This window comes from Colletotrichum godetiae (assembly GCF_030913485.1).
Source record: "Colletotrichum godetiae strain CBS 193.32 chromosome Unknown BDP55scaffold_1, whole genome shotgun sequence".
Lineage (NCBI taxonomy): Eukaryota > Fungi > Ascomycota > Sordariomycetes > Glomerellales > Glomerellaceae > Colletotrichum > Colletotrichum godetiae.
The window spans coordinates 209,408-228,000 of record NW_026851249.1 but is presented as its reverse complement, the minus strand read 5'-3'; the positions used below and the strand labels follow the sequence as shown (position 1 = coordinate 228,000).

Here is an 18,593-nt window from a genome sequence, read left to right as displayed (position 1 = left end):
CGTGGGCGTAGGTAAGAATCATTTTTGTAGAGAATACGGAGGTTGCCGTACAGCAGGTAGTACTTGTCGTCCTCGTGTTTATCTTCAAACTTGGCAATATCCGTCCATCAGGAAGTTCTTTGACCGACACCTGAAAGTCAAGATTTGGACCGTGATATAACAGCTCTTCAATAGCATGGCCAACGTTGTCTTCAAGGCTATGCGAATCGCAGAGCATAATCATCCAGAATATCAACTCTGAAACTTTCAGCCCGTTAATGGGTTTAGCATAACAACCTAAGCGTTCATTCAATTTCTAGGGAACAGCTGTGTTTGGCGAAATGAGGTCGCGCTCAAGAAATGTCTTGATCAATCCACCTGTCGCATTGCAGATGCTATTGAGACCCTCACAGGCCCAATAGCCGTGTTGCTTGGACATGTGCATTTGAGCAAGTACAGTGTGTACTAGCAACAATACCTTGATGCTGCTATTTGGAGTGGGTTTGGTATGCTCCATCGACCACAACGTGCATCTCAAATCCATGGATCTTGTACCAAGACACAAGGGCGAGGCCTCCCTTTCCAGTATTTGCCCTAAGTTGGAGCCAGGCGAGGTGAAAGGCTTATTCCAATCTCAGAAACGCACTTATGACACTGGAAACAAGGAGCTTCTACTTTGAAACATACTTCTTGAAGATTAATCGCAGAAAATGGCATGTGGTAGTTTCTATCCAGCCAGGAATCGGTAGCATTCAAGTAGTCGTGATGCTTTGTCTTTACGACAAAATTATCACAGATCTCCTCCCTGCATAGCATCGAAGTGATGGAACAAAACACCCCGTTTCTGAATCTTCCGCGGATTGAAGCGGAGCAGCCGAAATGTGGCTTTCAATAACGGTACAGCGCCACCCGTTTGAAGGCTTCGAGGGAGTCGAAACTCCCAAGGCATGTATTCATTTCTCCTTTGGTTGAAGCGTTGTTCAAAACTTCCTCCACTGAGCGATGTGCAAAACGGATTCCCAAAGTCAACTTATTCTCAAGTTGAACCAGAACAAGTCTTTTGCAAAACCCATTTACCCTCCTCCGGGAACGCTGCAACTCCTTCATCAACTGTAAGTCGCACTCCTTTTCTGATGAGTATTGACCGTCTTCCTGGTGCGAAAAGGCGGAGGAAAGTTCTGGACAGTGAATTCCGTGTGATTCCTCGATCATAGCCACGCCCCATACTGTGATTGTCATAAGATCAGAACGATTGTCGGTCTGAGCTCGTAGCAACACAGCCAGGACTTGGTAGGCCCGTCTTTGATCTCTAGGCGTCAGTGAATGCAGTATATGGGCAAACAAGTCGTTGGTCTCTTCAGGAATCTGGTCAATTTGCTATATGAGACTTTCCAGATCGTTACCGTTCATGATTTGTTCCCGAATATTCTTAACGACGAGAGCAGTCTAGAAGAAGATACCCTAAGCTTTCTCAAAAATGACCTTGCTGATAGAGGCAAGTATATCGGCGTCTTCAACCCCTCGCAACTTGTCACCAACATACAAAGCCATGTACAGGCTGTCGACGATAAGACAAAAACGGTAATGCCGACTCGGGCCGGTGCCTTGTAACAGCCTGTCAAGCCCCTGCAAGGCTTCAGAGGGAGAGATATGCATCCGTTCTCCAGGCAGCCGAAGGGAGGTGTGCGCCTTTTCTCAAGATGAAGGAAAAGCATGGGCTGTAAGCTCAAGATGAGCTGAGAGGACTCCATGGAGCAGTCCAATATCCAACCCGGAAATGGACTTTTGTTGCCCGCTTCCAGAGTTCTAGAAGCAGAATTTGGCGCATATCAAAGTCTTATCACCTATAGGATAATTGGACATAACCCTGTTTGAACGACAATCAAACTTTATGATCAAGCTATGAGGAATAGCAACTTACCTGCCTAAGTTTCAAGCAGCTTTCGAGTCTCATGATCGCTGACTACCATCTTCATCAAGGTCGACTTGCCGGAGTCAAGCTTAGCCGAGAAGTGAGATACCCCGCTGCCCGAAGATAATCACTGTGTGAGCTGGTGTCGGTTATCACGCCGCTCTTTGCAAACCGATAAGCATTGCGATGCCGGATCCTGTTCTGAGCGGAGGTGCAACATACCCAGCGATATGCGGAGGCTTACCGCCGCCATCTACGGTACATATTGCAGGCGCCTTCTCTTCCGCAGTAGGAGATATCGTTCCTAAGTTGGGATCTGCAACTTCGATGCTTCTAACTTTAGTATTCAAAAATCCACCTGAACGACTTCGCAGACCATCTCATAACGATGGTAGGTAGTGTCGAATCGAAGGACTTGAAGGATAGAAACCTGGGCCAAATGTTCAAGCCTTACTTCAGACATGTGAACAAGCTTCTCGACGTTTTCCTTCACAGAGTCGTTGAGGCTGCAGAGGTTGACCCCGGCCCGTGAATTCTCGATAACACTTTCAATCTCCTGAAGTCGAGCAGAATTATCTCTTGCGTCTCTGACCAAATGATTGAGTTCAGGGATGGTCTTCTGACCGGGGCGTTCAAAAAAGTCAGTGATGTTAGATCTCATGTCTCTAGAAGGGTGAACGGACCTAATCCAGTCGATTAGCTGCAATTGGATCCGGCTGCGGTACGAGGCGAGTCGAGCCTCAAATGTAAGCATATCCTCTCGATAGAACGCGCTCTTCCAAATCGAACCGAAAGTTTGAAACATGGAAGACGTGTCTTCAGGCCGTATCCTCTCGATTAGCATAAGAATCTTGCCTGCCGCTATGTCGCATTCGATTGCCAAATCGCAGAGATCTTGTTCGCTGTCAGCGAGGCTCCTAGGACCTCTGACTCGGAGTTTGTCCGAGAAATCGTGCATTTCTTTGGCAGCTTTCTCTAGGCTCCTAGTTTCTTCATCGAGACCCGATGGCGATTTGTAGGGGTTTTGGGCTTCTCCATGACTTTTGACGCCAACATCTATAAAGGCCAAGATGTTTGCCGCCAGCCCGAAACATGTCACCGGATCCATCTCTGGCTGCGGGTGGCAAATCGCAAAATTATGATGATAATGCGCTAAATAGATGATTTAGCTCTAATGATTTCTTGGGAAAGGGCTTGAAGAAGGACATCTATCTAGGTTTATATTCACTTTTGTGGTTGCATGTAGCTGTCGCGGAACCGTGGCAGCTCTAAGTTGACATATGTCAATACCCGCGCAGAGTCATGGCTTAGGCCATCTCTCTGGGCACAGTTGTGAGATAGCACAGAGACGTAGCAAATAAAATCGTCGATTCCTTCGATAGTATAGTGAATGACGAGAGTTTTAGATAGTTGATCGTACAGTACTTTGTTGAAGGTGAGAAGCTTTGAAAAATGCTCGCGCTCAGTGGTAACTCCAATGGGCAGCAGAAACTCAAGCTACAGGTTACGTGACTTTAGATGTATTACCGGCTTTCCATCACAATCAACTATGAAGTGTCGCATCTCATCTTTGTTGTCATTTACGATCGTGCACTATGGATGATCATTTTTCGCGAAGATTCCAGTCTGAGCAAGTTTGATGAGCTGAAAAGTAGTCCACATTACGAAGTGGTTAGAATCTTACTTTGCGGTGTGTTGACTATCGACCCAGAGCATTGACAATCTTACCACGTCAGGTTTAAAAAGCTTCGGGATTGGCTGGCAATATGACTTTCCTGCTAGGCTGCTACTGGATCTTTCGTTAGTTCACTGCGACGCTGCGACTGCGCTGGTGATGTGAACTGCTCTCTGACTGGCCAAGGAATGATCGAATCGACAACAGAACGACCTGCTAGCCTCATCACACCGCGGTAAAAAGGCTTCCGTGCAGTCGATCAGCCTTGATTTAGTGGATCGCGTTCCTCTCAGAGTTTAGTGATGGAGTTTTAGTCTGGCCTAGCTCAGGAATCTAAGCCACCGCAGACCCCTGCACCGTTGGATCGGACATTAAACACTCGGCTGTGTCGGCGGCCTCGACCCCGTTCACAATCTCGCTGGGAACAGATTAATGTCCCCGTGTCCGTACGCCAATTCAATTCTTTTCACCCCGTGTCCGTAGCGATGCTGCTTCGTCCACGACCGTTTGGCTAACCACACCGAGGACCTCCGAACCGCCTAGCCCCCTTCCCTTCCCTCCTCCGCATTGCGCCGCCGCCGCCGCCCCTCCGTCAGCACGTATCCCGTTGTGCGTCTGCGTCATGGAGTCTCGCCAACGCAGTCCAACCCCGCTTTTGAAGACGTGTCGCACATGCGCCCACGCCAAAATCAAGTGCGATCGTTCACAGGACTCCAACGTCTGCGATAGATGTCTCCGGCTGGGCAAAGAGTGCACATATGCTGTGGCCCGCGGGAGGAAGCCGCCCGGGCCGCGTTCCAGGTAGTTCTCACAAGTTTCCTTGTCCAATGTCGGCCGGTCGTCGTCAAGAGCTGACGCGAGAGACGGCACAAAAGGACCAACAAGTTGCTGCAGGTCCCGGAGAGGCCGGCCCAACCTGCCCAACCCGTGACCGAAAGTCCTTCCGGCTCTGAAAGCCTTACGCCCGATCAAAGCCGGACCCCTCCGCAACCTGCTGCCTCATCTGGTAGTTCATCCACCCAACAGCCCCGAACTGGTGATGCCGGTCCAGCCGGTGCAGGCTTTGGTAGCGGCTCTGATGACCCGTTCGAGGCCGGCCAACTTTCTATCGACAAAGGACAGAAGCTCCTCGAGAGGTTTCGTACCAAGTTGACGCCTCACTTCCCATTCATTATCATCCCAGTATCAGAAAATGTGAACTCTTTGAGACAGTCAAGGCCAGCCTTGTTGCTCGGCCTCCTCGCTGTTTCGTCATACGATGATGTCCGGCTGCAGCGAGCGCTGGGTCAAATGTTCAACGACCTCATCGCGGCCCGTTTGGTGAGGGGTGATTTTGCCTGTCTCGACGTACTCCAGGGCCTCCTCGTCCATCTCGCCTGGTAATGCGAAACCACACTAGCCCTCCCTCCGTGTCCCTGGCACTAACCTCGCCCCAGGGCCCACTTCCAACCAAGGCCGAAGAGATACTCACAGCATCTTCATCTAGCTACGAGCATAGTGTCTGATCTGCGTTTCGATAGGCCAAAGAATCCAAAGCGCTGGAATGTTGAAGGGATGAGCACTTCACAAGACTATGTCGATTCTTTGGACGAACGTAGAACGTTCCTTGGGACGTATTATCTCTCTTCCTGGTATGTCTGCCAAGTCACCAATTCCCACAAGCTCTTACACTGAGCTAATATTCGTATCCTCGTAGCACAAGTATCGTGCTCCAGAAGCTTCGCATAGTCACCCTTTCCAGTTACATCACCGAAACTGCCGACAAACTAGCGGAGATCTCTGAGTACCCCACTGATCAGTACCTCCCGTGCATCATTAGCCTACAGCGGCTAGCAGAAGACATTGATGACATCGTGAAGAACGAGTCGACGCTGGATCCCATGCAGATTCAGGCTGCAGTGTCAGAAGCCAAGGAAAGGGTCGACGCGTTCAAGGATGGGTTGAACTTCGCTCTCGGCGATTGTCGTGAGTAGATTGCCCATACCTTTCAGTCTGACTAGGCTCATAATCATTCCTCATAGCGATCTTGGTACCTCAGTTGCACACAATCCAGCTCTGCCTGAATCAGCTGTCTCTGCCAGAGACGCCTTTCGGTCTCATCAACCCGCAGAACGCCCCAATGCAGCGGTTCATCGCAGGTTTGTCCGAGAGCATAGTATCGGCCAAATCTCTCGTCAGTGTCCTCCTCCATACGCCTCATGGACAAGAGGTCTACTTCCCAAACATAGTCTGGGTAATGCTGCATTGTGGCTTCACTCTGGCTGCTCGGCTGGATCTTCTAGCTGCAGATCCCAGGGTAGGGTTCATGGCGGAGCACCTCAGGCAGTTTGCAGACATTGGACACACTATCCGCCAGGTCGTGCTAAGGCTCGACGCTGCGAGTTCACCAGAACTTGACGACAAAGGCGACCGCGACAGTTTCTATCACTTTGCGATTCGGGCAAAACGTGTCGAGAAGTTTTACCTACAGGCACAAAGTCAGGCTACTGCTGCCCAGCAACAAGCACAAGCCCAACAACAAGAAATATCGCCCCATAGTATCCACGCCAGCCTGCCAGGGTCTACTGCAGGATTTGCGACGATGGGCACACCAAGCTCCGATTTTTCGAACCAAAATCCAAGCCTGGATTACACAGTCGCGTCCTCCATATTCTCGCAGAATATGGTACCGTCGGGCGGAAACGTCGCGTACCCGGACTTTTCTATGGCCAACACAGCGACACTGGTCTCAAACTCCGATTTCGTCATGGATACCCTCTCCTTCTTACCAGAATCTTTTATTCCTTTCAGAGGCTGGGGCAGCGGTATGAACAGTGAGCACAGTGGCGGAGCGCAGTTTTAGTGCGATCCTTTTGAACATGAGAGGGAGCACAGCAATCTAATGGTTTTGAGTGACGACTACGGCGGGGTCGGACACGGACTCGGATACGGACTTTGAACAATCTACCCCTATTGGCAGCCGGAATTATTGTCTGCCGAGGCGAGCAATCTTTTTTGCAGGCGGGACATAGAAAACTAGTTTCAATCCACGTGATCATTAATAGAGGATCGGTGTACCTAACTTCAGTTGTTGCTTCAATGATACTGCCTAAGCTCGGTAGGCTAGAGAAGTGCATGCGTGGCCTCCGTGTCCGTAGTTGGGTAGACAGTCTACCTGCTGTTACATAGACTGCAAGTCATCGTCGAGAGACACTGTGACTTGGTATATAAAACACTCGGAATCCGCAATTAAGATGAGGAACAGTTCTTAGTATCTTCATCTCATATCGGCAACCCTTCTTGCTTGATATCATACACCATTTGGATCAATCCATCATCATGTGTCAAAACCTTCTATTAGTTGCTTCAGCAGTAGCTTCCTTGTCTTTGATTCCGGAAATCCTTGCATCAAACCCGGTATACCAGCCATGCCCCCTCTTGAGAGCTTACTATCCTATGCCAAGAATCGATAAGAACGCTGAAGCTGTCAAATCGTTCACCAAAGACTTTATCACGCTGTTTGATCAGCTTGTAAAAGCGGGCGGGTCCGAAGACTTTGGTGAGATCACACCTAATACCACTTCCTTTTCAGTGGTCTTGTTCTCGGGCTCAGATGAGGCAGAAGAAGATCCCGTGTTCTTTGAGTATCATTACACAGCCCCCGAAGCCCCGCAGAACTCGACTCTGCATTCCAACACGGTCTTTCCCCTGGGCACTCTTACTCAGCTCTTCACCGTCTACGCATGGCTCGTAGAGGTTGGGGATGAGCGATGGGGGACGTACATCACGGAATATCTGCCAGAGCTTAGAAATGTTCCCGCGGATGGAATGAGAGTCGAATGGGATGATATTACTGTTGGGTCACTGGCAGGTCAGCTGTCCGGACTGGCGAGAGAATGTGAGTTTGAGAATGATGTACCATGGCGCGTTCAGAGGCTAATTACTTCTCATCAGCGTATGCTTGTGTTCTGAGTAAGTCTTGCGGTCGCAATGAGTTCATTGAGAATTTCAGCAACGAACCACCCCTTTTCCTACCTGATACTACGCCCATTATCTCCAACGCTGCATTCCAGCTATTAGCCCTGGCACTGGAGGCAAATAAAGCTGAAGGTAGCGGGAACATGGTATTCGACAGCATTCTCGCGGCCACTGTCCTTGAACCTTTAAATATGACGAACAGCGGTCTTTTGTCATCAATGAAAGATGCCAAGGTGTTTGCTCGGGATCTAAATGTCTCGGCTATCGGGGAACCAGCGTGAGTGTCTCTTTTTGTGTCTTACTCGCTCAAGACTAATTTCTGCCAGCGCTCTCTCGATGCTTTCCACCACCTCGGATCTTGCACGCGCTGGCCACGCCATGCTCAGCTCTCGTCTGATATCACCTGTCGCCACTCGTCGTTGGCTACAGCCGGTGACCGACACATCAAACCTTCGCAATGGCGTCGGCCGACCGTGGGAAATCTACCACGCTGGTCAATATGCCAACAGTTCCATCCTCGATGTCTTCACCAAGACTGGCCTGATAGGACACTACGCTAGCTACTTTGGCTTAGCCCCTGACTTCAATGCTGGCTTCGCAATCCTCGCGCACGACACCAAGGCAGCCCGCGGTCCGGATCTGAATGTCTACGCTGACATCGTCTCGCTTGCTGTCGTACAGCTACAGAAACTCGCCGCAGCTGAGATGACGGCGCGTTATGTCGGCACCTTCGAAGGTCAGGGAGGACTTGCCACTTTTAACACCTCGCGCGACGGGCCTGGGTTACTTGTTTCGACCTTAAAGGCTGGAGAGGTTGATCTTCGTGCTCAGATTGCTGAAGTTGCGGGCATCAAGCTGGAGGACCTGGACTTCCGTTTATATCCGAGCAACGTTGGTACTAAGACTCAACACAAGTTTGTGGCGGTCTTTCAGGACAAGAGTGCATCAGTTGACATGGGCACGCCGACTTGCATTACTTGGCAAGACGTTAACTCTTTGGGGTCAAGTGTGGATGTCCGAGTGGTTTTCACCATTGACGCATCTGGCAGGGCTGCCAATGTTACTCTGAACGGCGGTTCGCTGTCATTGGCTAGATCAGCTTGAGATATCGGATGAGTTTGGGTTTCTGGATTCTGTCTTTGGTATCCAGTCTATTGTTTACAAATCAGTTTTCTTCAGATAGTAACATGATTCTCCTCTCAACCTGCACCCATATCAAGAAATCTCTGACTCCAGAAGAGCGATACTGGCCGATGACTGTGATCGTCTGAGGTGTGCCCTACTTAGGTTGGCGAATAAAGTAGGAGGCCAGACAGAAATATTGAGTCTATGTGGTATTATATTTCCTCAACTCTTATGATTTCAGGGATTTCTGGACCTGTCACTCAGGGGCAGACTGTTGACTACTTATCTGGGATTTTATGGTCTCGAGTGGTCGTATCAGTGATCGGTCCTGTCAGACTCGGAGGCGAAGTAGCGATCATGGCTCTTTGCGTGGCGTATTCCGGTCCGGAGTGGGTCCCGACAATCTATTTCACCGGCAGGAGCTTCCCGAAGCGGAAGGACAGCGCCTTGTTAAGCCCCGCATGTGTTTAGCCATAACCTTAACTCCTGGAATGGAATCTGCTTGCTCTGGGGAAGCTGGTTCTGTCATGTGAGGGAATTTGGGAACCGACTCGTATAAGAACGACGATCGTTTCCTCCTAGACGAATGCTACCTTCGACCTACTTACGTTCAACCCATCTCTACAGTCTTTCTCGCCAAGATGCAGTTCACTCAACTCCTCCTCGCTGTCGTGTAAGTGTAGCTTCGTGGGTACATGTACCTTTCATGCGAGCTTCTCTGACGCCAAACTCAAAAATAGCCCGTTCATCGGTTTGTCGCAAGCCTATCTTTGCTCGTGCGATCGCAGCACAACTGCATCAATCACTTGCTGCCCTGACATTCAGAAATGGAGTATGTAGTGTTTATTCCAAAGCTACTTGCATATGACTAACCCGTTGTAGATGGCTATGAGTGTGAGCCAGCTGATCGTCAAGCCTACACCGATTGCTGTGCGGATCAGTTCTCCACTACGACCTTCTGCAGAGATGGCAGCGTTTAAGTTGGTTGAGCATATGTGGTCTTCCTGATATATAACTTGGCATAAAAATAATTGCAAGTTAAAGTCTCAAGCAAATTGAGTAGTTGACGTGCTGGTTGTACCTTGAGCGATGTTTATTCCCCAAAGCCATACTTCTTTCTGGATCCCTCACGCATCTTCGTCCCATAAAGAATATTCCTCAAAATAGACGTTATGGATTCTCTTCGCATAGTCGACCAAAGTAGGGAAACTCATGATGACACCTTTGCTATCCGGAGCCCTATTATCAAACATGTTAGTCAGTTCTTCGTGCACAGCATCGCACTGGAATGGTGGGACCCACGCTGCACACCCCAGGCCTGAGGCAATGAAGCCAAAGACAGTCGCATCCGCCTCAGAGGGACTCTTGCCACCCAAAACCCAAAATGGGGTTCGAATGTCAGGAGCTGTAAGGCGAGCCTCGCTCAAAAGTGCGTTAACATGCCCCCAAATATCCCGCCGGAATCCTGCAAGCTCTTCGCTGGAGAAACGACCAGTGCCTTGGCCATAAAGAGTCCGAGTCACGCCACGATAGGCAAGGAGACCAATGAGGGGTTGAATTGGCCATGGGATTGCCCCCATTACACCTGAACGCATGGTTTCGTAGTTATCGTGCCATCTCTCTGAGCTCTGTTAATCGAAGAAAGATGCGTAAGCATATTGGTAATACCTCAGACGATTCCGCTCACTTACTTGGTAGAAGGCTAGCTTATCCTCGAGAAGGGCGCGGATGGCAGCATCTTGAGCCCTGACGACTGGTGAAAGGGATTCGTTCAGGTCTGGGCAAACGTCATTGTCGATGAGTCGTTGAATGATGAGACTAGTATCACTCAAGGTCGTTGGTTGATCTTGATTGGGGTGGGTGATCTCGATGTAGGGTATTTTACCACGGGGTGATTTGCTCATTGAACCTTGGTCGATGCAGAACTGGAGCTTGGCGAATCGAAGGCGCGCTTCAAGCTTTGTGACAAACGGTGACCACACATAGGTATTAGAAACTGGGAATCCTCGATATAGCACGATATGAAGCTGGCCTTTGACTGGCGTATCCATGTTAAGATCAGCAATATGGTAGTCAGTTGATTGATATGTTCAATGTTCTGCCACATATAGATGAGTGATGAGATGAAGATGAGGTGAGATTGATAAATTCGGTCGAGAAGGATACGAGAATATTGCATAGATATATATTCTGTCCTTCGGCTTCTGTTCGGACTCTTGTGGCTTCTTCTGCTGAATGAGGCTTGTCTGCCTAATCGGACCCGATTGAGACACCGCTGAGCGCGGCACAGCGGCCGGTCGGACTACGGGGCGGACCTGCGCCGTTGAGCCGTGATCATTACCCGCGCGGGTCGGACACGCTTACGGTAGCATACCATGCCTGAAACGGATTTACGAGCAAAAAGATGTACACATGTCTGACACTCAGCCGGAATGCCGCTTGAGTTGCCATTGGAAATATTATGAAAAAGAGCGTGCGTTATCGAAGCCTTCAGGCTTGAAATACGATCGGACCACTCAGAGGCGCATTCGATTGGCGACAAAGCTTATTCCCAGCGTCAAAAGGCCGAGACAAAAACATGTTTAAAAGTCGCAGATCCAAGTGCCAAAGCCATATGCACCTAATGGTAGCGGGATCCTCGATGATCTGGAGCGATTGGATGATTCGGATGACACATCATCGACATATATTTACCAGCCATTCCCCCAGACGGTCTTCAAACAACGCCAGGATTTAAGCGTTGACTCATTAGGTAGCAGTGCGCCCAGACTAGCTAAGATCAAGTGGCCCCAACGAAGTAGGATTCTTCTCTCTCTTGAAATGATATATTCGACTCAAGTATCTAGGCCGACTTGATGGCACAAATAAGGTGGATCTAGAGCGATTGGAAGGCAGACATTGCATTCGAATGGTGTACGCGTACACAGCATCACTTGGACCCAACACGATGCGATCCTCAAGAAGGGAGTATACAAAGTGAGCGTGGCTACAAGCTTGCGTTGACGCCCAACAGCCCAGGGCTAATGAGCGTTAGGCCCATTAGAATGCTTTGGCCATGTCTCTTATTCTTGTCGGCCAGAAGTTCTCCATCATGTCGACCCATCGTGCGAATGACGGGCTTGAAGTATCACTCAAGCAACGGAAGAACCAGTCATCTTGCTCCCCGGCTTGGATTCGCAATTTGCTCTGTTTGTCGGATTTATTAGCACGATTCTTTTTGTCTCCAAGGAGAATCTGAGGGATGGCTGGGGCAGTGTTGTCAATGCAATCAACTTACCCAGGAAGAAACTGGATCAATGAAGAATTGGAAGACCTGACGTCGCTCATCCGAGTACATCGTCAAGATCGGGTCGACAGGTTTGCCTTCTTTCAAGACCAGGATGAGAGCATCGCTGAGAGCAACAGATTCCATTAGGCAATTGCTCAGACCCAAGCCGCCGATAACCTGTTCCGCAAAGATCAGCTCAAATAGACCTGCTTGGGAGTTGACCACCATCTCCTACATTGTTCACATGTGCGGCGTCACCAGCCAAAAGGCATCTCCCTCGCCTCAGGTTGGACGCCAAACGCTGGTGGATAGTGTACGTCGCTGCTCTGTCGATCTTGTATGTCAAAGGACGTGGTCCAGCCCAAGCGCGCTCGTAATGGTGTGAGATGTACTCTTCAGAAAGGAGCTCTGCCTCGGTCTTGGTCTTGAGCTCTTCGGGATCAACTGCGAAAGTAAGTCTCCACTTCGTCACCTCGCCTTTCGCGGGTGGTGTAAGGGGAGTGATGATGGTGTAATGTACCGGCTCCATCAAGAGTGTTGTCGTGACGGGGCTATCTTCTGTGTTTTGCAGCCAGACATCTGTCGCAATGAGCTTCTCGGGCCAAGTGTGTCCAGGAAAGGATATTCCGAGCAAGGACCTAGTCTTGGACCTGCCACCATCTGAGCCCACAAGAAACGAAGCAGTGTGCTCCTCCACTTGCTCGGTTTTGACGTCTTTGACTGCTATCGTAACGACTTCGGATCCGTCGGTGCCATCTTTGAGGATGGAAACCAGCTCCTTATTAAAAAGAACTTGGACCCGTCCTGTCTCAGTTGCCTTTTCCATCAAGACTTTGGTGAGCTCCGGTTGCGCCATGTTGAGCATGCTGATTGCTGGAGGCCTGACTGGCGGGCCGATTGGGTCGTGCTTTGGGTCTTTCGGGAATGACCCTACAATGTTGCCAGGTTTTTTCCCGCCCTCCCCGTCAGAAACGGGAGGTAGACGGATGTCAAGGCCAGTACTTCGGAAACCGCCACCTTTGATGATGGCGTCCCAGATTCCGGCTTCTGCTAGAGCAAACTGAGGTTGAGGATAAAACATGCAGGCCTTCGGAAGCTGAGAGAGCCCGCTGTCTTTCTCCAGTATAGTGACGCTAACACCCACTTGACCTAGACGTAAAGCGGCAAAGAGTCCTACAGGACCCGCGCCGACGATCAGGACATCAGGATTAAGTGGTAAAGATCCCATAGTGTCGCGGATAGGATGGACAGAGCCAGTATCTGACAATATAGGTAGAGTAGCTACTTCTTGGTGTATGATACTAGCTGATGGTACTAGAACCAGAAATGTACACCTCTGTCATTGGAGGCTTCAACGATTCTTATACCTGAGTTCAATACAGAAAGTCTTCTAGCCCGTAATTTTGAATACTCTTTCATATGGTCGATAATGTGAGAGGCCAGGATTGGCGTATGGCTATTGCTACACAAGGGTTGAATGCCGAAACCCCCTTTGGCCAGTGTGATTGTCATATTCCGGGTTTGGTTGTCGGGAATGCGATGCCGACTTACGCAACGGGTGTACAGCTTTTGGTTTGAGACAGACCACACTTTCTTCGCCGAAGTTGCATGCATTCGTCAGCGGACGGCGTCAAGGCCGCTCGGCATCTTATTAGGCCCCGAGATTCTCAAAAGAGAAGTTAGAACTTAGAGAACCACCCCGGGACGCCGTAGTCTCGGCTACAGATGGCCGGGGATATGCGCCCCGGCCCGCTAGCCCAGCAGTTCATTGATGCAGGCTTAACAAACTCTATCTGGCCTCACTCGCTTGCTTATCTCGTATATATCCAGATATTAGTGGTGCCGCCATCCATGTGTCGCCAGGCAGGCAAGCAACCTTATCCAAGACCGCCCACATCCCGTAGGTGCTTGTAGAGTCCTGAGAATATCTCCCTAGCATCTTTATGCATTTAGAACAGCCAAGGCCCAAGAGATTGGTTGAGCTTGTAAGATATCTTCGGCAATACCTTACGGCAAATGCACGGAGTAGTACGCTACGATTAGCTAAGATTGGGCTAGTATGGCCCATCGAAATCTACGTGGGAATGCACCTTGGTTTCCTAAGGAGCCGCCCTGCATTATGTAGTTCAACAGTTGATCCATTATCTGCTTCGAGCAACTGATCTCCGTATGAATTATAATGACAACTTATCGCGGACCAAAGAGCGTGTTCTCTAGAGATCACGTACGAAGATCGTGGTCTATACCAATGGAGAATTCGAATGAGGGATGCGATTTAATTCTGAGGTACGAGATACATGTCCTGTGAAAATGAAGGCTCTAGCCTTTTGGTGTGAACTGACACAAAGTTGGCACAACGCGAATGCGAAAGTTTAATTTCTCTTGAGTACAGCCTCTGCTACCTAAACCAGAACCAAAGGGCTCATCAATCGATTTCCAACTTATATCAAACCCATGGACGACCATAAAGCAAGCAGCCACCAGCCCCGATAATAGCCCAGCGGAAGAGCGCACCGGTTCCCGAGTCACTACCTACCCGAAGAATAGACCCCACCAAAGACTTGAGCCCAATGATTTGCCTTCCGTCGCGATCGAAATCAGGCTTCACATCGCCCAGCCACTGGGACATTCTCAGCTCTGACTCCAGATAGGGCATATAGCGAACGCGGAAGATCTTGTCAGCCCACCCAGGGGTCTCGGCGACAGTGCGACGATGGGTGAAGCAATCAAAGGAGGCTTTTCCGCGGTAAGATCCGTTCCCAGAATATCCCACGCCACCGAAGGGGAACGTATGAACGGCGGCGTGCATGAAGGCATCGTTGAGAGTTGCGCCGCCAGATGTAACGCCAGAAAGGACTTTGTTGTGAGCCAAGTATTAGCGTCAACGAGGTTATGCAGCTGGGGAAAAGGAGGAGGCGGGGAGGGGGTGTTTTTGCCGTTTCTCGTACCTTTCTCGTTTTCCGCCTGGCTGCCAAAAGTCATAAGGGCAAGGGGAGTGGAATCGGTCGCATTCGCCACCGCAATCGCAGCGTCGATATTGTCATAGGGCAGAATGGCCCAAATAGGCCCGAATGATTCTTCCTGAACCATGATATCATCTTCGCTCTCCACGAGTACTGCCGTTGGAGCAATGTAGAGATCATCACGATCTGTCTCTCCGCCTAAAACAGTCTGACCGCGCGTGCTGTCTAGCATCTTCTTCATGCGGTCGAAGTGTTGGGTATTGATGATGCGACAGAAATCGGGGCTTTCTCTCGCACCTGTCGGGAAGAAATCGACGTAGGATTCTTGGAGAAACTTGATGAAAGGCTTGACCAGGGCTCTCTCGATCAGGACATAGTTGTGCGAGACACACACTTGTCCAGCATTGAGCGTCTTTCCCCACAGAAGCCTCCTTGCAGCAAGACGAAGATCTGCATGACTGGTAACAAATGCCGGATTCTTGCCGCCAAGCTCAAGACAAACCGGCGTGAGTGTTTCTGCAGCTTTCTTGGAGATGATCTTGGCCACGTTGACTCCACCCGTGTAGAGAATCTTGTTCCATTTCTCGTTGAGCAGAGCAGTTGTCTCTGGAACAGCGCCATTGACAATCCTGTACGAGTCAGGGTCCAAATAACCCTCAATTATACGCGTGAGAACCATGGCTGATGCTGGTGCATTTTCAGAAGGCTTGACAACTGCGGTACATCCCGCAGCTATCGCGCCAATGAGAGGACAGATATTCAGCTGCACAGGGAAGTTGTAAGTGCCGATGATGAGAACCGCGCCAAGCGGCTCCTTTCTGATCCTTGGTCTGAGAAGAGAGAACGGCAAAGCAACGTCAACGTTTTTGTCGTCTTTGACCCAAGTCTTCAGATTTTTAATGGCGAACATGCAATCGGAGATACTCCAATCAATATCCGAAATATGCGCATCGTGAACTGGTCGGTTCAAGTCGCGCTTCAGAGAGTCTCGAAGTAGGTCGATGTTGTCCTTCAAGCCCCAATACAGCTTCCGGAGCTGGGTCAGACGGAATTCGACATCCTTAGTTCTATTAGACTTGAAGGTTGTTTGAACCGCTTTCACGGTAGCTGCGATGTCTTCAAGCGTGTTTGATTCAAATGGAGGGATGTCCGAAGATCCTAGTGGTTGCTTGTGTGCCATGACGGGGATTTCCGAAGATGGATGTGTTTGGAAGTATCAACTTGAGTGTGTCAAAAGAGATAGAACTAAGAAGACGATTCGCAGACTTGATGATGAAAAGATCTTTTGCAGAAAGGTTTTGAACCTTCATCGGGGCACGGCAAGCTTGAGCACTACATGTAATATCGAAAGTGATTCGACATTGATAGGAGCCATCCGTCTACCCGCGTCCTTAAGCTGACAAATGCAGCAGCCAAAGGACCGGCATAAGTTAAGATTCAATCGTTTAAGAGAACTGTCTGATTACCAATCATACTGCTGGTTCATACTGGTAAGTTAACAGGATAACATAGTCTACACTATGATACAACTTTGAGTCAATGTGGGCCAAGTGTGTTCATCTCTTCGGTCTGGCGCGACTATCAGTAGCGTTCTCTATATCCACCCACGCCCAAGAAAGAAGGTAAAATTATTTACTAATAGGCTTCAGAGTAGAAATATGTTGGCGGGCCCGGCACTCTGCCGACACAGGAGTGCCAAGGTTTCGTGGGGGAACAGCTCGGCTACATGGATTAGACGCCTCTCAGACGATGCCTACATCGGACCCCTGAATGTTGTGGACAGCCGCATAAACCTTAATTCCTTTGCATCGTTCGGTTCTTGCCCACGGCAAGTTACGGCTCAAGCTTATTTCTCTAAGCGACGAGTGGAATGGATCTTGTAGCTATGAAGCTGTGGCACTAGTAGGATTTTAGGATCTAGTGTGATGAGAACCATCTTTGACGATTCACCAGCGAAAGCAGGCGGAATAGTCCTACTTACTCAGTCTTGAAAAGCCTCTCATATTCGATCCGCCTCAAATTTAAGTAGAGATGCAAGGTGAAGATGAGGCCCGGGCCACGACAATAGCGAACATCGTCCAGTCTTCCGATGAAGCAAAACCGGCAGAAAACAGGCAAGAAGCCAATGGATGGGAATGGGAAGATGACTCGTCCAATCCCTACAATTGGCCGCAGTGGAAGAAGAACTTGCAGTTGGCGATGATCTCTATCGTTGGCTTTTCCTGGTAAGCCCGTGTCTCCGTTTCGAAACGGCATCTCTCTGCACTCTGCAAATCTCAGTTCGCTAATACTATTCCATAGCTCGGTAGGAACCTCGATAGTCAGTCCAGCTCGTTCACAATTTGTCAAAGAGTTTGGTGTCTCGAGTACGGCTGCATTCCTGCCACTATCTCTATACGTCCTCGCACTCGGCCTCGGACCTGTGCTCGGTGGACCCTTGTCGGAGACGGCCGGCAGACAAGCTGTTCACGTTATTGCAGTAGTCTTTGGCGGGCTGTTTGCATTGGGTTCAGGGCTCACCCATAGTTTTTCTGGACTGTGTGCGATGAGATTTCTGTCGGGGTTCTTCTATGGTCCCGTCTTGGCTGTTGGTTCTGGCGTTTTGAACGAGACCTATCTGCCTGTTGAGCGTGGTCTGCCGTCAACAATCTTCATCCTTAGTCCTTTCCTTGGTCCTGGCCTTGGGTAAGAGAAAGAAAAAGAAGATGCAAGCGTTGGATGAATAGCACTAATGAGATATCTAGTCCAGTATTGGGGTCATTTCTTGTTGACAGGAAAGGCTGGCGGTGGACCCAGTATACTCTGGTGTTCTTTTCGGCCTTCTCCTTGATCTGGCTTTTTCTTTCTGGAGAGTCTTATCACCCTACTCTATTGCGCCGTCGCCGAAAGCAACTCGGTCTCGTCGAACCGAGATCGACCACGACCTTGCAGAAATCGTGGCAATTCCTCACCGTTGGCTTGCTTCGACCTCTGCATATGCTCTTCACTGAACCAATCGTGGCGATTCTCTCCTTGTACGTCGCATGTATGTTTGGAACACTATTCATGTTTTTCGGCGCTTTCTTCTATGTCTTTGACAAAACCCACGGCTACACTCTCACTCAGACGGGTCTTGTGTTCTTGGCAATTGCTTTCGGATGCGTTCTTGGCTGCATCACCATGGTTCTCTGCGATCATCATCTGTACCAGCCTAGGGCAAGAAGATTTTCCCCGGGCGAGATCCCTCCTGAGCTTCGTCTCTACCCAGCTATGTTGGGAAGCTTGGGTCTTCCCGTCAGTCTTTTCTGGTTCGGCTGGACTGCCAGGCCAGATGTTAATGCTGCTGCCCCCATCATTGCAATCGTCATCTTTGGCTGGGGCAATATCACGTTGACTATTAGCTCAATTCAATACCTCGGGGACACATATCATCGCTCCAATGTAGCAAGCGCGGCCAGTGCGAACAGCTTAGCAAGGTATACCTTTGCTGCTGCATTTCCCTTCTTTTCGCTGCAAAGTAAGTTCTGTGCTCAAATCGTTCTCTCATTTGAAACGATTCTGGTACTGATTCCGGTAATCTTTAGTGTACCAAAAACTCGGCATTGGCTGGGCATCAAGCCTTCTAGGATTTTTATCACTGATACTACTTCCTGGGCCGTGGATATTCTTCAAGTATGGCAAAGTAATCCGCCAGCGAAGTCAGTACGAAACTGCAAGCTACTAGTTGTAGAAATT

General features: G+C 49.6%; 8 protein-coding genes across 8 annotated transcripts; 4 read left to right on the top strand and 4 right to left on the bottom strand.

Moving 5' to 3' along the window:
• Window positions 1-2,237: 2,237 nt before the first annotated feature.
• BDP55DRAFT_625143 (uncharacterized protein) lies at window positions 2,238-2,999 on the bottom strand (the record flags this gene model as incomplete). Its single annotated transcript, XM_060571428.1, has 1 exon — window positions 2,238-2,999. One exon carries the CDS (start codon window positions 2,997-2,999, stop codon window positions 2,238-2,240), a length of 762 nt encoding a protein of 253 aa, XP_060436630.1.
• A 913-nt stretch (window positions 3,000-3,912) lies between these two features.
• Window positions 3,913-6,838, top strand: BDP55DRAFT_639805 (uncharacterized protein). Its single transcript, XM_060573283.1, has 5 exons — window positions 3,913-4,367; window positions 4,442-4,945; window positions 5,003-5,197; window positions 5,263-5,531; window positions 5,588-6,838. The coding sequence occupies exons 1-5, from the start codon at window positions 4,189-4,191 to the stop codon at window positions 6,406-6,408; spliced, it is 1,968 nt and encodes a 655-aa protein (XP_060436629.1). The 5' UTR covers window positions 3,913-4,188; the 3' UTR covers window positions 6,409-6,838.
• On the top strand, window positions 6,839-9,023 carry BDP55DRAFT_597452 (beta-lactamase/transpeptidase-like protein). The gene is made up of 3 exons (XM_060571007.1): window positions 6,839-7,443; window positions 7,500-7,800; window positions 7,850-9,023. The coding sequence occupies exons 1-3, from the start codon at window positions 6,885-6,887 to the stop codon at window positions 8,625-8,627; spliced, it is 1,638 nt and encodes a 545-aa protein (XP_060436628.1). The 5' UTR covers window positions 6,839-6,884; the 3' UTR covers window positions 8,628-9,023.
• A 167-nt stretch (window positions 9,024-9,190) lies between these two features.
• On the top strand, window positions 9,191-9,942 carry BDP55DRAFT_639800 (uncharacterized protein). Its single transcript, XM_060573282.1, has 3 exons — window positions 9,191-9,321; window positions 9,389-9,480; window positions 9,531-9,942. The coding sequence occupies exons 1-3, from the start codon at window positions 9,290-9,292 to the stop codon at window positions 9,626-9,628; spliced, it is 222 nt and encodes a 73-aa protein (XP_060436627.1). The 5' UTR covers window positions 9,191-9,289; the 3' UTR covers window positions 9,629-9,942.
• On the bottom strand, window positions 9,776-10,699 carry BDP55DRAFT_625140 (glutathione S-transferase; the record flags this gene model as incomplete). Its single annotated transcript, XM_060571427.1, has 2 exons — window positions 9,776-10,276; window positions 10,340-10,699. 2 exons carry the CDS (start codon window positions 10,697-10,699, stop codon window positions 9,776-9,778), a joined length of 861 nt encoding a protein of 286 aa, XP_060436626.1.
• Window positions 10,700-11,507: 808 nt separating this feature from the next.
• Window positions 11,508-13,144, bottom strand: BDP55DRAFT_762571 (FAD-binding monooxygenase; the record flags this gene model as incomplete). Its single annotated transcript, XM_060580888.1, has 3 exons — window positions 11,508-11,834; window positions 11,926-12,093; window positions 12,152-13,144. The coding sequence occupies 3 exons, from the start codon at window positions 13,142-13,144 to the stop codon at window positions 11,688-11,690; spliced, it is 1,308 nt and encodes a 435-aa protein (XP_060436625.1). The 3' UTR covers window positions 11,508-11,687.
• A 1,218-nt stretch (window positions 13,145-14,362) lies between these two features.
• Window positions 14,363-16,059, bottom strand: BDP55DRAFT_538537 (Aldehyde/histidinol dehydrogenase; the record flags this gene model as incomplete). The annotated part of the gene is made up of 2 exons (XM_060567956.1): window positions 14,363-14,772; window positions 14,865-16,059. 2 exons carry the CDS (start codon window positions 16,057-16,059, stop codon window positions 14,363-14,365), a joined length of 1,605 nt encoding a protein of 534 aa, XP_060436624.1.
• An 851-nt stretch (window positions 16,060-16,910) lies between these two features.
• On the top strand, window positions 16,911-18,582 carry BDP55DRAFT_625137 (putative bicyclomycin resistance protein; the record flags this gene model as incomplete). The annotated part of the gene is made up of 4 exons (XM_060571426.1): window positions 16,911-17,104; window positions 17,181-17,564; window positions 17,654-18,375; window positions 18,443-18,582. 4 exons carry the CDS (start codon window positions 16,911-16,913, stop codon window positions 18,580-18,582), a joined length of 1,440 nt encoding a protein of 479 aa, XP_060436623.1.
• Window positions 18,583-18,593: the final 11 nt, after the last annotated feature.

Excerpts from the sequence above, each read along its gene's own strand:
- BDP55DRAFT_639805 (XM_060573283.1), top strand. The coding sequence starts at position 4,189 with ATGGAGTCTCGCCAACGCAGTCCAACCCCGCTTTTGAAGACGTGTCGC. Across the intron at positions 5,198-5,262 it reads ACGTATTATCTCTCTTCCTG|CACAAGTATCGTGCTCCAGA; the intron begins GTATGTCTGCCA and ends GTATCCTCGTAG. Across the intron at positions 5,532-5,587 it reads CTTCGCTCTCGGCGATTGTC|CGATCTTGGTACCTCAGTTG; the intron begins GTGAGTAGATTG and ends CATTCCTCATAG.
- BDP55DRAFT_597452 (XM_060571007.1), top strand. The coding sequence starts at position 6,885 with ATGTGTCAAAACCTTCTATTAGTTGCTTCAGCAGTAGCTTCCTTGTCT. Across the intron at positions 7,444-7,499 it reads GTCCGGACTGGCGAGAGAAT|CGTATGCTTGTGTTCTGAGT; the intron begins GTGAGTTTGAGA and ends ACTTCTCATCAG. Across the intron at positions 7,801-7,849 it reads TCGGCTATCGGGGAACCAGC|CGCTCTCTCGATGCTTTCCA; the intron begins GTGAGTGTCTCT and ends AATTTCTGCCAG.
- BDP55DRAFT_639800 (XM_060573282.1), top strand. The coding sequence starts at position 9,290 with ATGCAGTTCACTCAACTCCTCCTCGCTGTCGT. Across the intron at positions 9,322-9,388 it reads CAACTCCTCCTCGCTGTCGT|CCCGTTCATCGGTTTGTCGC; the intron begins GTAAGTGTAGCT and ends ACTCAAAAATAG. Across the intron at positions 9,481-9,530 it reads CCCTGACATTCAGAAATGGA|ATGGCTATGAGTGTGAGCCA; the intron begins GTATGTAGTGTT and ends AACCCGTTGTAG.